At 40.6% G+C, this 12,822-nt stretch overlaps 1 protein-coding gene across 1 annotated transcript; it reads right to left on the bottom strand.

Annotated features, from left to right (window-relative positions):
* On the bottom strand, window positions 1-3,944 carry LOC118936305 (antiviral innate immune response effector IFIT1-like). Its single transcript, XM_021611211.3, has 2 exons — window positions 3,775-3,944; window positions 1-3,642 (listed from the first exon to the last, which is right to left on the bottom strand). Exons 1-2 carry the CDS (start codon window positions 3,798-3,800, stop codon window positions 2,325-2,327), a joined length of 1,344 nt encoding a protein of 447 aa, XP_021466886.2. The 5' UTR covers window positions 3,801-3,944; the 3' UTR covers window positions 1-2,324.
* Window positions 3,945-12,822: the final 8,878 nt, after the last annotated feature.

Genomic DNA, 12,822 nt, shown 5'->3' with positions numbered 1-12,822 from the left:
TTTTTTCTTTTGGAAAAGTTTTATTGACACATTCCTTTAAAAACAGCTCATACATTTTTTACATCATTGATACACATAAAAACGGCAACAAAGCATAAAACACAGCATTTGAAAGTTACATTTAAATTTGTTAAAAAGTACATGTTGTTAAAACCAATGAAAACAACCATGAATAAAAGTACTTTCCTTGTAAAAACATCAAATCTGTAAAAGCCATTTAAAATGTGTACTAATGATCTAACAAAGGTAAAACATTTTTAAGACATGAAAAACATGTTAAAAAGTCACTTTGTTAAAAGGCTGTCTTCGGTCCCTTGTACAGGAGCGGGGTGAGTCCTTTATCAAGCTCACCTCATCCTGCTCTTCTGAATAGATCATCGTCCCATCCTTCGGGGCCCAGAGGAGATCCCTCCCCTAGGCGCATCGCCCTAGGCGCCGCAGCGCTGTCAGGCCGTGGCCGCCGGGACCTAGGGTGTTGTGGGGGACCCTTCGCCTGGGGTCGAGGCCCCCTTCCTTCCGTACCACCCCAGGGCTTCCGTGGCTACCGTGGCCACTGCCTGGGGGGTGGTCTCTACGTTTTTCGCTACCAGCAGGTTACGGGAGGACCACAGTGCTTCCTTCAGGCACGTGAGGGTGGGCCAGAGCTTGGTGAAGGCCTTTGATGGAATGGGCCTTCGGCCCACCCCATACAGCACGAGCTGAGGTGTTAGGTCCTCCCCTGCTGGCAGACACGAGGTGACTCCACATTTACTGGATTGGTTGAACAGTGCAGAAGAGAACCTCCCCCGAAAGTTTTTTTTCTTCATGTCAGATCCAGGATGTTGGGGAGGCCTGACAGATTAGGTTAGGGGAGAGATAACCAAATAGAGAAACAGGATATACAATCGAAGAGTACGGGACAGAATGTATATTAACGAGCCCAGGGTTCACATATTCCTCACACTGGATTCACCTACTATGAATAGCTACCACCACCAGAGACAGGAGAAGAGAGATGGAATGAGAATGTTATGTTTAAGGCCAGGAGTTTTCCTTGACCGGACTTCAGCAGGTCAGTCAATCAATGACAAATAGAGACACATGGGTGAATTTATGGATGCTAAACTGGTTGTGACGCATGAGATGATGGAGAGTTATGGATTGTCTTCATTAAAACACCAGGTGGCGCCTTATACACATAAAATCATTTTTTTTGTCAAACCCTTTCGAGATAAGTAGTTGTCTGTATAAAACTGAAGGAGCAATGTTAAGTCAGTTAAGAACAAATCCTTATTTACAATGACGGCCTAGGAACAGCCTTCTTAACTGCCTTGTTCGGGGTCAGAACAACAGCTTTTTAACTTGTCAGCTCGGGGAGTCAATCTAGTAATCTTTCGGTTACTGGCCCAACACTCTAACCACTAGAATACCTGCCGCCCAAATGATGCTGTGATTTCTGGAGCTACTACGGAGAAGATGTATTTTGATGCCAACTGACCATTGTCACACTTCATTCCCCATTGCTTTCCACTGAAACATTCTGTGCTGTATTGTGGTGTTCTGTCTCTGACTGTGTACCATGACCTTATACCGTATGCATGACCTTCAGAGCCTTAATCAAACGCAGACCATAGCTGGTCATAGTCAATGTATTTTGTTGTACAATTTCAACTAGATATCCACAGCTATGCATTAGGAAATTGTAGTAAACTACTGGGATAGTGGTGTATTATAAAATAACTTGGAATTGTTTGCTGTTACTGTATTTCTTTAATTAATGATCTCTTAACATACTACCTTTATTTTCACAAGAACTTACAATATATTTGACAGTACAATATTACACATTACATACCTTTTCCAGGAACACAATCTATTGTGTCCAGTGTGAAGAAAATAAAAGCAATACGATCCTATTGCTCTGGATAGTCTGTCTGTGAGGCTATACAGGGCCTCTACTCTATAATGAAACATGTAAAATAACATATTCGTTTGTCTACAGTACATTAGTCCAAAGTACATTTTTACAGACTCAATTCAAAATGTGGATTCCAGACAGATGTTTGTCATGTTGGCCTACATATTTATAAGACTTTATTATCAGCATTGAATTTACTTTCAAGTTTTAGTATTGATGGTCATGCAATTGAGTGCAGATCTTTTTAATACTAAGGTATTCAGTTTCTTCTAAATCAAACTGTGTCCTAGATTGCCCTAGATTTTTCCTAGTGGTGTTTGGTATAGTAAATATATTTTCTACATTAATCAATATTAAAAAGGTGATGCACATTTGACTGATTCAGCAGACAGTTCTACTTAATTCAAGCCTTTATTGGAAAAAAGGTTTAGAATTTTCCGACAGCACCTTCTCCATCAAGGCCATCCAGAAAGTTCACAATTTCCTTCGCTCTGTCACCTCCATTACGGACAATGGACAACAGAACATGAATACTGCTATCACGTTGGTCAGTGGGTAGCATAATCTCTACTGCCTTCTTGTGGAAATCAATTGACCTGGAAGCATCTTGTTTTGCATAAAACAGATGTTGGGCATACCAGTTGTAGATTTTTTGTAAATTCTGTGGTTCCATTCCTTCCCTATCAAGAAGCAGGTCCTCGAACATCTTATCTGCTCTATCAACTCTGCCAGATTCTTTGTACATGGCAGACAGTTCCAGTTTAGCTGCAAGGGATTTTGGGTAGAGTGCGACCACCTCTTCATAAAGGCTGACTGCATTTTCAATCAGAATATGCCTCATTGGGTTCCTTTTCTCTTCTTGAGAGAAAATCTTCCATTTGTAACACTTCCCAAGATGTCTCTTCAGCTGGCGTGAATTGGGGTGTCTCTCCAGGGTCCTTCTTGCCAGGTCAATGCTTGAATCATGAGAGACGTAATCTCGTAAAAAATATAGCAAGATTCCAAATCCACCAAAGCTGTCCAAAGGCTTCTCTATCACTTCCTTTGAGAGTTTACGTGCTTCCTCAACCTGGCCGCTCTCTGCAAGCCTCTGCAGGTACATCACTGTGATGTACAAATCTTCTGGATCCAATTCTCTAGCAATCCGTAGGTGCTCCAACATCTCAGATCGCAGCTTCGGGGTAATGTTTTTATTTTCAACAGATTTATTAAACGCCATGGCGTAGCCGCAGCGCAGCACCTTGTTCTGAGGGTCCCCCTTTAAGGCCTTCCGGAAGCAATCTAGTGCTTCTGCTTTCTTGCTTACATCAAACTTATTCAAAGTCCAGGCCCTTTCTCCCCACACTACACCTGGGCAGGGTGAGGGGTTGTCCCGCAGTAGTCTCCCCACCTTCTCCACATAGGTCTGGCTCTCTGTCAGCTCCCCTTGGTGATAGTGCACCCAGGCCAAGTTCCCATAGTGGACCACCAGACTTAGCTCCACGTCGTCTGGGCTGTTTAGGTGAATGGCCTCTTCAGCCTTCTTCAGGCATTGAAGAGCGTCCTCTGTGGAGCCCAAAGCGTGGTGTAGGTAAGCCAGGAAGTTGTACAGATGACCCGTCCAGGAACAGAGAACCCCCTCGCTGCTGCTGATGTCAATCATGGATTCTCTGAGGCTTTGAAGTTTAGATCTGTTGTCGTCCAGCTTCCAGGTGAAGTGGCATTCCAAACCCTGCAGCCTAATTTTCAAGGAGGTCTGAGCCATTCTGGTTTAAAAAAAGACAGCAGTTCAATCAAAATAGTTTAGAACTAACAATACTTAAGGGAAATATTTCAGACATGGATGATGAACCAATTACTTGTTGTTTATGTGTGAGTGAGAGAGAGAGATCACTTACTTCGTAGTTGGGCAAGAGAAAGCCATCTTGTGGTCTCGACAAAGAAAATGAGTGTCTGTTTCACGACAAAGAAAATTAGTGTCTGATTAGATACCTCACTGACTATCCTGATTTTATACTGTATGGACCAAATTGTTATCTTCCAATGGGAGGGTTATGTGGTTATTGTCATAGTTTCGTTTCTAACAAATAGAGACTTAAGCAAATGGGTGTGTGCTCCACAAGACTCATGTTGAAACACGAAAGGGCCCTTTGCCACAAAGTTGGAAGCACAGAATCGTCTAGAATGTCATTGTATGCTGTTGTGTTAAGATTTCCCTTCACTTGAATTAAGGGGCCTGGCCGGAGCAATGGCAAAAAGCCCCAGACCATTATTCCTCCTCCACCAAACTTTACCGTTGGCATTATGCATTCGGGCACGTATCGTTCTCCTAGCAAACCCTAGATTCGTCCGTCGGACTGCCAGATGGTGAAGCGGAATTCATCACTCCAGAGAACACATTTCCACTGCTCCAGAGTCTAATGGTGGAATGATTTACACCACTCCAGCTGATGTTTGGCATTGCGCATGGTGATCTTAGGCTTGTGTGTGGGTGCTCGGCCATGGAGACCCATATCAGGAAGCTCTCTAGGAACAGTTATTGTGATGACATTGCTTCCAGAGGCAGTTTGGAACTTGGTAGTGAGTGTTGCAACCGATGACAGACAATTTTTACGCGCTAGGCGCTTCAGCACTCATCATCCCCGTTCTGTGAGCTTGTGTTGCCTGCCACTTCGCAGCTGAGTCGTTGTTGCTCCTAGACGTTTCTACTTCACAATAACTGCACTTACAATTGACCGGGGAAAGTGACTTGATGTTGATGCCTCTAGCTCTCTACAGACAACATTAAAAATACCTTTATTTGAGGTCGGATCCAACAGCAAATAATGTTTCACTACACGATTTGAAATACTCATTACCAAATGAGTGTTAACATCAAATTTGAATGGAAAATATATAAAATATTATTAGCAAAATTACACTGGCAATAATGAAACACAATATGCTTTTCATTTAGCAGAGAGTGTTCTACAGAGCAACTTACAGTGGTGGGTGCATACATTTTCATACTGGTCCCCCATGGGAATTGAACCCTCAACCCTGGTTTTTCAAGCACCATGCTGTACCAACTGAGCTAAATGGGACTATAATGGACTATAAGGGATTTTGTTTGTAAGTAAAATGAAAAGAAAAGGTTCAAGTTAATGTTTATCAGGCTACTGCTATACAATCAAGTTCTTAAAAGAACTCCAGCATAAAGAGAGAAACAAGGAACAGAGAAACTGAAACATCACATGTAACAAAAATATATCTAATGCAGATGGTGTCCAGTTAGCTCGATAAAGATGGAATTAAGGTTTTATTACAGGCTAATTGATTTTTGCAGTGAATGTGTGATGAATATATTTACAAAAAATGATAACATTTGAGCCAAGTGGTGTCCTGTTGTCAGAAAATGCGTTTTGAATTAATTAATTTAAGCTTATAGGCTTTATACATCTTTTCTGGTAAAAGTATTGCCAACCATGACCCGTAGATGTTTGACTGTCCATGGGTAGGCTATGCATAAAAGATGTGAAATGTGGCCCCAGCGGGTGAGGAATGATTATGCATCGAGAGAAGGCAGCATTGTTACACTCGGCCCCATTTCGATGTCTACACGCCCTCGTGCCAACCTTCTAAATGGACCCCGATCTACTAATTATATCCCGCCTTCAGGCTGACTTCTGTGAGATGTATGTGTGCTGTCTGGGTTGCATACAACATTGCATACGTTTGAAACAAATGTTGATTTTTTTCCCATCAAACACAAATCAAAATTAACATAAGTCCTAGATGCCTTCAATTTCCCAACTTTAAGCATGCCCAATTTAGGGATTTTTGTTTATTTTTATGTGATGTTGCGCTTCAATAATAACATGATGTAGCTAATTCAATAATCGAAAGAAACGTATTCATTGGACTAGTGGTTTTAAGTATTTAGGCATATCATGTGAAATAGGCATCATGCAACATCATTGTCAAAAGCGCAAGAGACACTGTTGCATGTAGGTCTACATTATTTATGGAGTGATCATATACCAAAACATTATGTTAGCAACTCCAAAGCAGTTGCATGTGGCGCAGGAACCATTGACTCACTGCCTTTTTCTATTATAATGACACCTGCTATTAACTCAACTGGTTAGGGCAGCTCATTCAGTGATGCCAACTTAGCAATTGTGTTGCTAGATTTAGCAACTTTTCAGACTACCCTGGCAACTTTCTTTTCAAACAACACCTAGCAACAAATTTAGCTACTTAAAAATGTATTTTGAACTTTTGGCAACTTTTGAAAAGTGACTCAAATGCTACACTGCACACCTTTTCCCTCTAAATGACACAAAAACGATTTTCTCTGTCACACACTCAGTCACAACACATGTGCCTGGCTGCAAAAGTGCATTGTGAGTGATGTCAGCAGCAGGCACTCAGCTCGTGCACAGGCCGCAGCAGGCCAGCAACAATTTCAGCAAATTGAAAATTATTGTTGGCTGACTGCAGCAGCAGTAGTACGTGTTCGACGAGCCAAACCCAATGAATATAGTTGGTCACGAATGTTTGAACTTGAACAGAACTTACAACATCAATCAACATGTCTCAATCAAAATTGCACAGCCAGAAGTACAGAAAAGAGTGGGAGTCTGTAACCTGAACAAATGTCAAATCATATTTTTTGCCGAGATGGCCAGTCAATTTGAGTAACGTTATTGTTTATTCTATGTAATGACGCAGTTTTACGTTATCACGCAATGACATCACAACGTCATTTAGCAACTTTTAGCAACAAATCAACCTGCCTCTAGCAACTTACCCTGAAAATGAGTTGGCAACACTGAGCTCATTAGATCCTAAGTATCTGTCTCCTAAGTGGGACTCTTATGAATAAAGAGGTTTCATTCATAGTTTTTATTTTTACCCATAAGAGTTTATTCTCAGCACATGCGACAAATGTTCTACTCTGGGACGCTTTTTGGATAAGGGCTCTGGTCCCCCCTGATCATACGATAGTGTGATCATACTCCTACTCTGAAATGCTTTGTGAATACTGGCCCTAGTGTATGAATAGCAGTCTACAAAATCCTCCATATTCTTATTGCGTCTCTCACAGGTTTTATGAGATGGTCCTGTTACTTGAGTGATTTATATAGTTTGGCTCAACTAAAGTGCACTGCGATCGACAAGGGCTCATTAGTCTCATTTCAAAAAATAAAATACATCTCTTCTCTTATTCCCACTGAGCTCAAGAAGTGGACGGAATGCATGTTTGAGGATCCAACAGTGAAAGCCACCATGTACCCCAATGAGACCTACTGTACAAGGCCTTTATTAACAAAGGTCGAATGGAAATCCAATTTTGACTATTGCCTGTAGATACATGGCACGATGGTAATTCACCCTTAACCGCCCAGTTTTCCCATTCTAAAATGATTTCTTATATATCCTCTATGTAATTAGGGCATCAGCTGAAGATGTCAACTTAGTTGTGCAGCTGTTGATCTCATAGGAAACTTTTCTGAAGGTTCATTTCTGTACTCCTTTCCTTTGTTTACATTTCATTGTATATGGAACATGGTTTGATTACCAGATGTTCAATGAACCCATAACAATGATTATTTAGAATGATTGTAGTGTAGGTTCATAAGAGGTAGATCAGAAATACTGATGGGAACTATGTGAATCATGTCTGTTGAAGTTAAATTCTATCATGCTCTGTCAACACCTGACATATTAAAAAAAAAAAAAAACATTTACAAAAGCATATAAATATTTTAATGTAATAAAGACTGCACAACAAGAGTTCCGGTGTTTTTTTTATTGTTGTCCTGAAATCTGGAAGTGAAATAGTGTGATAGTCATCTGCATTACCTTATGTTCACCACCAGTCCTGACATAAACCTATACGGTACTTGGACAGGTCTGTGAAAAGAGGGTGGAGCACTGCCATGTAATAATATCTCTTTGTGGAATTGGTTATTCTACTGTCTTGCCTGCCACATTGTCAAGTCCTATCTTGTATGTCCACGCATAGCTAAATCAACGTAATGACTAACAACACAAGTAATAGACAGTCCTTCAAAATGGAAGCAGCCTTCAACATTAATGAATCGTTTTTATTTGCATTAATGCAAATAAAAACATACATTGTTAAAATTACATTCTGTGGTAAAATAGGCAAGTTACAATGGGTATGAGAGATACTGTCAATACTACAAAACATACAACTTTTTTTTAAATAAAAGGAACAAACATTTACACAAATTTTAACTAGTGCATTCCACTCTTCTATCTTCAACCATACATTTCTATTTGACATTTAATTATACATTGACCCAAGACTGAACTTAAACAGAGGGGAATAGTTTCCTTTAATTATACTGAACAAAAATATACTATTGCAGTTCATATAAGGAAATCAGACAAGTGAAATAAATTCCTTAGCCCCTAATGTATGGATTTCACATGACTGGGCAGGGGTGCAGGCATGGGTGGGCCTGGCTCCCAAGTGGGTGGGCATATGCCCAGTCATGTGAAGGCCATAGATTAGGGCCCAAGGAATGTATTTCAATGGACTGGTTTCCTTATATGAACTGTAACTTAGTAAAACCGTTGAAATTGTTGCGTTTATATATACCCACTTGGGAGCCAGGCCCGACAATTCAGAATACATTTTCCCAACATAAGGGCTTGATTACAGACAAAAATACTCCTCAGTTTCATCAGCTGTCGTGGTGGCTGATCTCAGACGATCCCGTAGGTGAAGAAGCTGGATGTGAAGGTCCTTGGGCTGGCATGGTTACACGTGGTTTCAAGGGTGTTTGGATGTACTGCCAAATTCTATAAACAATGTTGGAGGAGGCTTAAAGTAGAGAAATGAACATTCAATTCTCTGGCAACAGCTCTGGTGGACATTCTTGCAGTCAGCATGCCGATTGCACACTTCTTCAAAATTGGAATCATCTGTGGCATTGTGTTGTTTGACACAACTGCACATTTTAGAGTGGCCTTTTATTGTCCCCAGCACAAGGTGCACCTCTGTAATGACCATGCTGTTTAATCAGCTTTTGATATGCCACACCTGTCAGGTTTTAATGTGGTCCTGTGTGTAGCTAGTGTAGAGAGTCAGGCGCAGGACAGCAGAAATGAGTAAACAACGTACTTTACTCAAAAATACAAGGCAAATATACGAGCCCACAAATAACGGTTTACAAAGAACAATCACTCACAAACAAACATGGGGAACAAAGGGTTAAATAATAAACAGGTAATTGGGTGAGTGAAACCAGGTGTGTAAGACTAAGACAAAACAAATGGAAAATGAAAAGTGGATCGGCGGTGGCTAGAAGGCCGGTGACGTCGACTGCCGAACGCTGCCCGAACAAGAGGGGAGAGGGACCAACTTCGGCTAAAGTCGTGACACAGGTGGATGGATTATCTTGGCAAACGAGAAACGATCACTAACAGGGATATAAACAAATGTGTGCACACAATTTGAGAGAAATACGCATTTTGTGCTTGTGGAACATTTCTGGGGTATTTTATTTCAGCTCATGAAACATGAGACCAATGCTTTACATGTTGCGTTTATATTTTGTTCAGAATATTTGGCAATTCCTCTGCAAACTGCAATAGTAGCCAAGCATATGATACAAAATATACCCCATAAAGTTGTCATGGCTTTTAGGTGGGTTTTGTCTGTTCTTTGAATTTTCCCTCATGACAAAGACTATAGTGAGGTATGAAAGTTATAGAGCCAGGAAAAATATAATTCAGAGTAACATTTTACCTTGCTAACACTTCAAATCTTTTCTCCCATTACTTACTTCACTTGGCTATTTGCATTTTCCATAATCTACAGTTCAACAAACAATCTAGGCCTGCAACAACAAGAGATGACAAGTGGTGTTCTCTATTCAAAGCACTGACATTTGTCTTTAGAATCAAGACAAATTACTGATAACAGCTAACACCAAAAGGCCACTCTTACGACTCTACAGTAGCCTGCCATACATCCCTAGCCCTTGATCATGACTCTCAGTTGCATTACATTACACATAAGAGTTATTGGACGAAGGCATCTTCCTTGGGGGGGGGGGGGTTGTTAAGAGCTGCTACACTCTGTCTGAACATTAACCCCCATTGCTTGCGGTACGGTTTTGGAAGCATGAGGACCTTCTTCATCTTTCATTAATCGAAACAGATTAAATTGATCAACTTTATACAGTGCCTTGCGAAAGTATTCGGCCCCCTTGAACTTTGCAACCTTTTGCCACATTTCAGGCTTCAAACATAAAGATATAAAACTGTATTTTTTTGTGAAGAATCAACAACAAGTGGGACACAATCATGAAGTGGAACGACATTTATTGGATATTTCAAACTTTTTTAACAAATCAAAAACTGAAAAATTGGGCGTGCAAAATTATTCAGCCCCCTTAAGTTAATACTTTGTAGCGCCACCTTTTGCTGCGATTACAGCTGTAAGTCGCTTGGGGTATGCCTCTATCAGTTTTGCACATCGAGAGACTGAAATGTTTTCCCATTCCTACTTGCAAAACAGCTCGAGCTCAGTGAGGTTGGATGGAGAGCATTTGTGAACAGCAGTTTTCAGTTCTTTCCACAGATTCTCGATTGGATTCAGGTCTGGACTTTGACTTGGCCATTCTAACACCTGGATATGTTTATTTTTGAACCATTCCATTGTAGATTTTGCTTTATGTTTTGCATCATTGTCTTGTTGGAAGTCAAATCTCTGTCCCAGTCTCAGGTCTTTTGCAGACTCCATCAGGTTTTCTTCCAGAATGGTCCTGTATTTGGCTCCATCCATCTTCCCATCAATTTTAACCATCTTCCCTGTCCCTGCTGAAGAAAAGCAGGCCCAAACCATGATGCTGCCACCACCATGTTTGACAGTGGGGATGGTGTGTTCAGCTGTGTTGCTTTTACGCCAAACATAACGTTTTGCATTGTTGCCAAAAAGTTCCATTTTGGTTTCATCTGACCAGAGCACCTTCTTCCACATGTTTGGTGTGTCTCCCAGGTGGCTTGTGGCAAACTTCAAACGACACTTTTTATGGATATCTTTAAGAAATGGCTTTCTTCTTGCCACTCTTCCATAAAGGCCAGATTTGTGCAATATACGACTGATTGTTGTCCAATGGACAGAGTCTCCCACCTCAGCTGTAGATCTCTGCAGTTCATCCAGAGTGATCATGGGCCTCTTGGCTGCATCTCTGATCAGTCTTCTCCTTGTATGAGCTGAAAGTTTAGAGGGACGGCCAGGTCTTGGTAGATTTGCAGTGGTCTGATACTCCTTCCATTTCACTATTATCGCTTGCACAGTGCTCCTTGGGATGTTTAAAGCTTGGGAAATCTTTGTGTATCTAAATCCGGCTTTAAACTTCTTCACAATAGTATCTCGGACCTGCCTGGTGTGTTCCTTGTTCTTCATGATGCTCTCTGCGCTTTTAACGGACCTCTGAGACTATCACAGTGCAGGTGCATTTATACGGAGACTTGATTACACACAGGTGGATTGTATTTATCATCATTAGTCATTTAGGTCAACATTGGATCATTCAGAGATCCTCACTGAACTTCTGGAGAGAGTTTGCTGCACTGAAAGTAAAGGGGCTGAATAATTTTGCACGCCCAATGTTTCAGTTTTTGATTTGTTAAAAAAGTTTGAAATATCCAATAAATGTCGTTCCACTTCATGATTGTGTCCCACTTGTTGTTGATTCTTCACAAAAAAATACAGTTTTATATCTTTATGTTTGAAGCCTGAAATGTGGCAAAAGGTCGCAAAGTTCAAGGGGTCCGAATACTTTCGCAAGGCACTGTATGTTTAGGGTTCCCACACGGCCATATTTCCATGTCACAGCACTTGTTTGTGGAAAACAGATGGAAGACAGAGTGGACTGGCAGAATCTAAGCGATAGAGGTGAGAGAGACAGAACAGGAGAGATGGCTGCCAAGATGGCGGACAGAATTGAAATAGGAACTGCCTACAACCATACACCATTAGCAAAGCGATTATTTGTAATGAAGTGTTTTGTTATTGTTTAAAAGATACTTCAAACTAGCCCATACGCCAATGAAGGATGGACATTTATTATGACACTGCAATTTGGACCCTTGACGACTAGCACTGCCGGACCTGACGATGAGTCATAAAGTTCCAACTTGAAATAATGTAAGATGTTGCTTTAAACGTAGACATAATACATTGAGCCTATCAAAACCAGCTGTCTATTAAAAAAGTTGCAATTTACCCATTTTCTATTGTAACAATCCATGGTTTAATTGTGGATTCATGCAATAACTCAACAAAACTAGAAGTTTTTCCATTAATAATGTTTAGGCCAATGAATGAACGGGAACACTTGAACTGGAGCCGAAATAAAAGATGATCAACTGAATGATACATTTTATGATACATTGCATTTTTAAGAACTATTTAAAATCACAAACGTTTAAACGTAATTCATTCTTCTGTGATTGCAATTCTTCAAGACCAACAGGAGCTTGTTTAGAACTGACGATAAGCTTTCACATTTCCTTCTCCATTGATGGGGTTTGATGGCCGTTGGCACCCAATGTTAATGGTGCATTACTGTCACCAGCTGGACGGGGTATTGAAAGAGAAAATAAAAACATTAATTGTGGAAAAAACACTTCAACAAACAAAACGCATCCCACTTATTCAATCACAGTCCATTTCAGAATGCATCCCTACACAGGCTCAGAGGCCTGTGAGATTGAACATTCACCGATCAGATTTATTGCAAGGCCTCGCTGTGAAATCATGAATATCCCAAAAACTATAATCTGCATTCACAATGATTCCAATTTTCTCAGACTTCTACTCAGCTTGTGCTGTACAGTTTACAACCATTGAAATAAATAATACAAAGTCCATCTTTTTAACATGTAACATTTCATGATCCCTTGTTTAATGAGAAACT

The sequence above is a fragment of the Oncorhynchus mykiss genome, chromosome 1 (assembly GCF_057628025.1).
Source record: "Oncorhynchus mykiss isolate SJ-2025 chromosome 1, ASM5762802v1, whole genome shotgun sequence".
NCBI lineage: Eukaryota > Metazoa > Chordata > Actinopteri > Salmoniformes > Salmonidae > Oncorhynchus > Oncorhynchus mykiss.
This window is presented reverse-complemented; position numbering and strand designations above follow the sequence as displayed.

Coding starts and splice junctions, on each gene's coding strand:
- LOC118936305 (XM_021611211.3), bottom strand. CDS start 3,800: ATGGCTTTCTCTTGCCCAACTACGAA. Junction 3,643..3,774: donor TTCTCTTGCCCAACTACGAA/GTAAGTGATCTC, acceptor TTTTTAAACCAG/AATGGCTCAGACCTCCTTGA.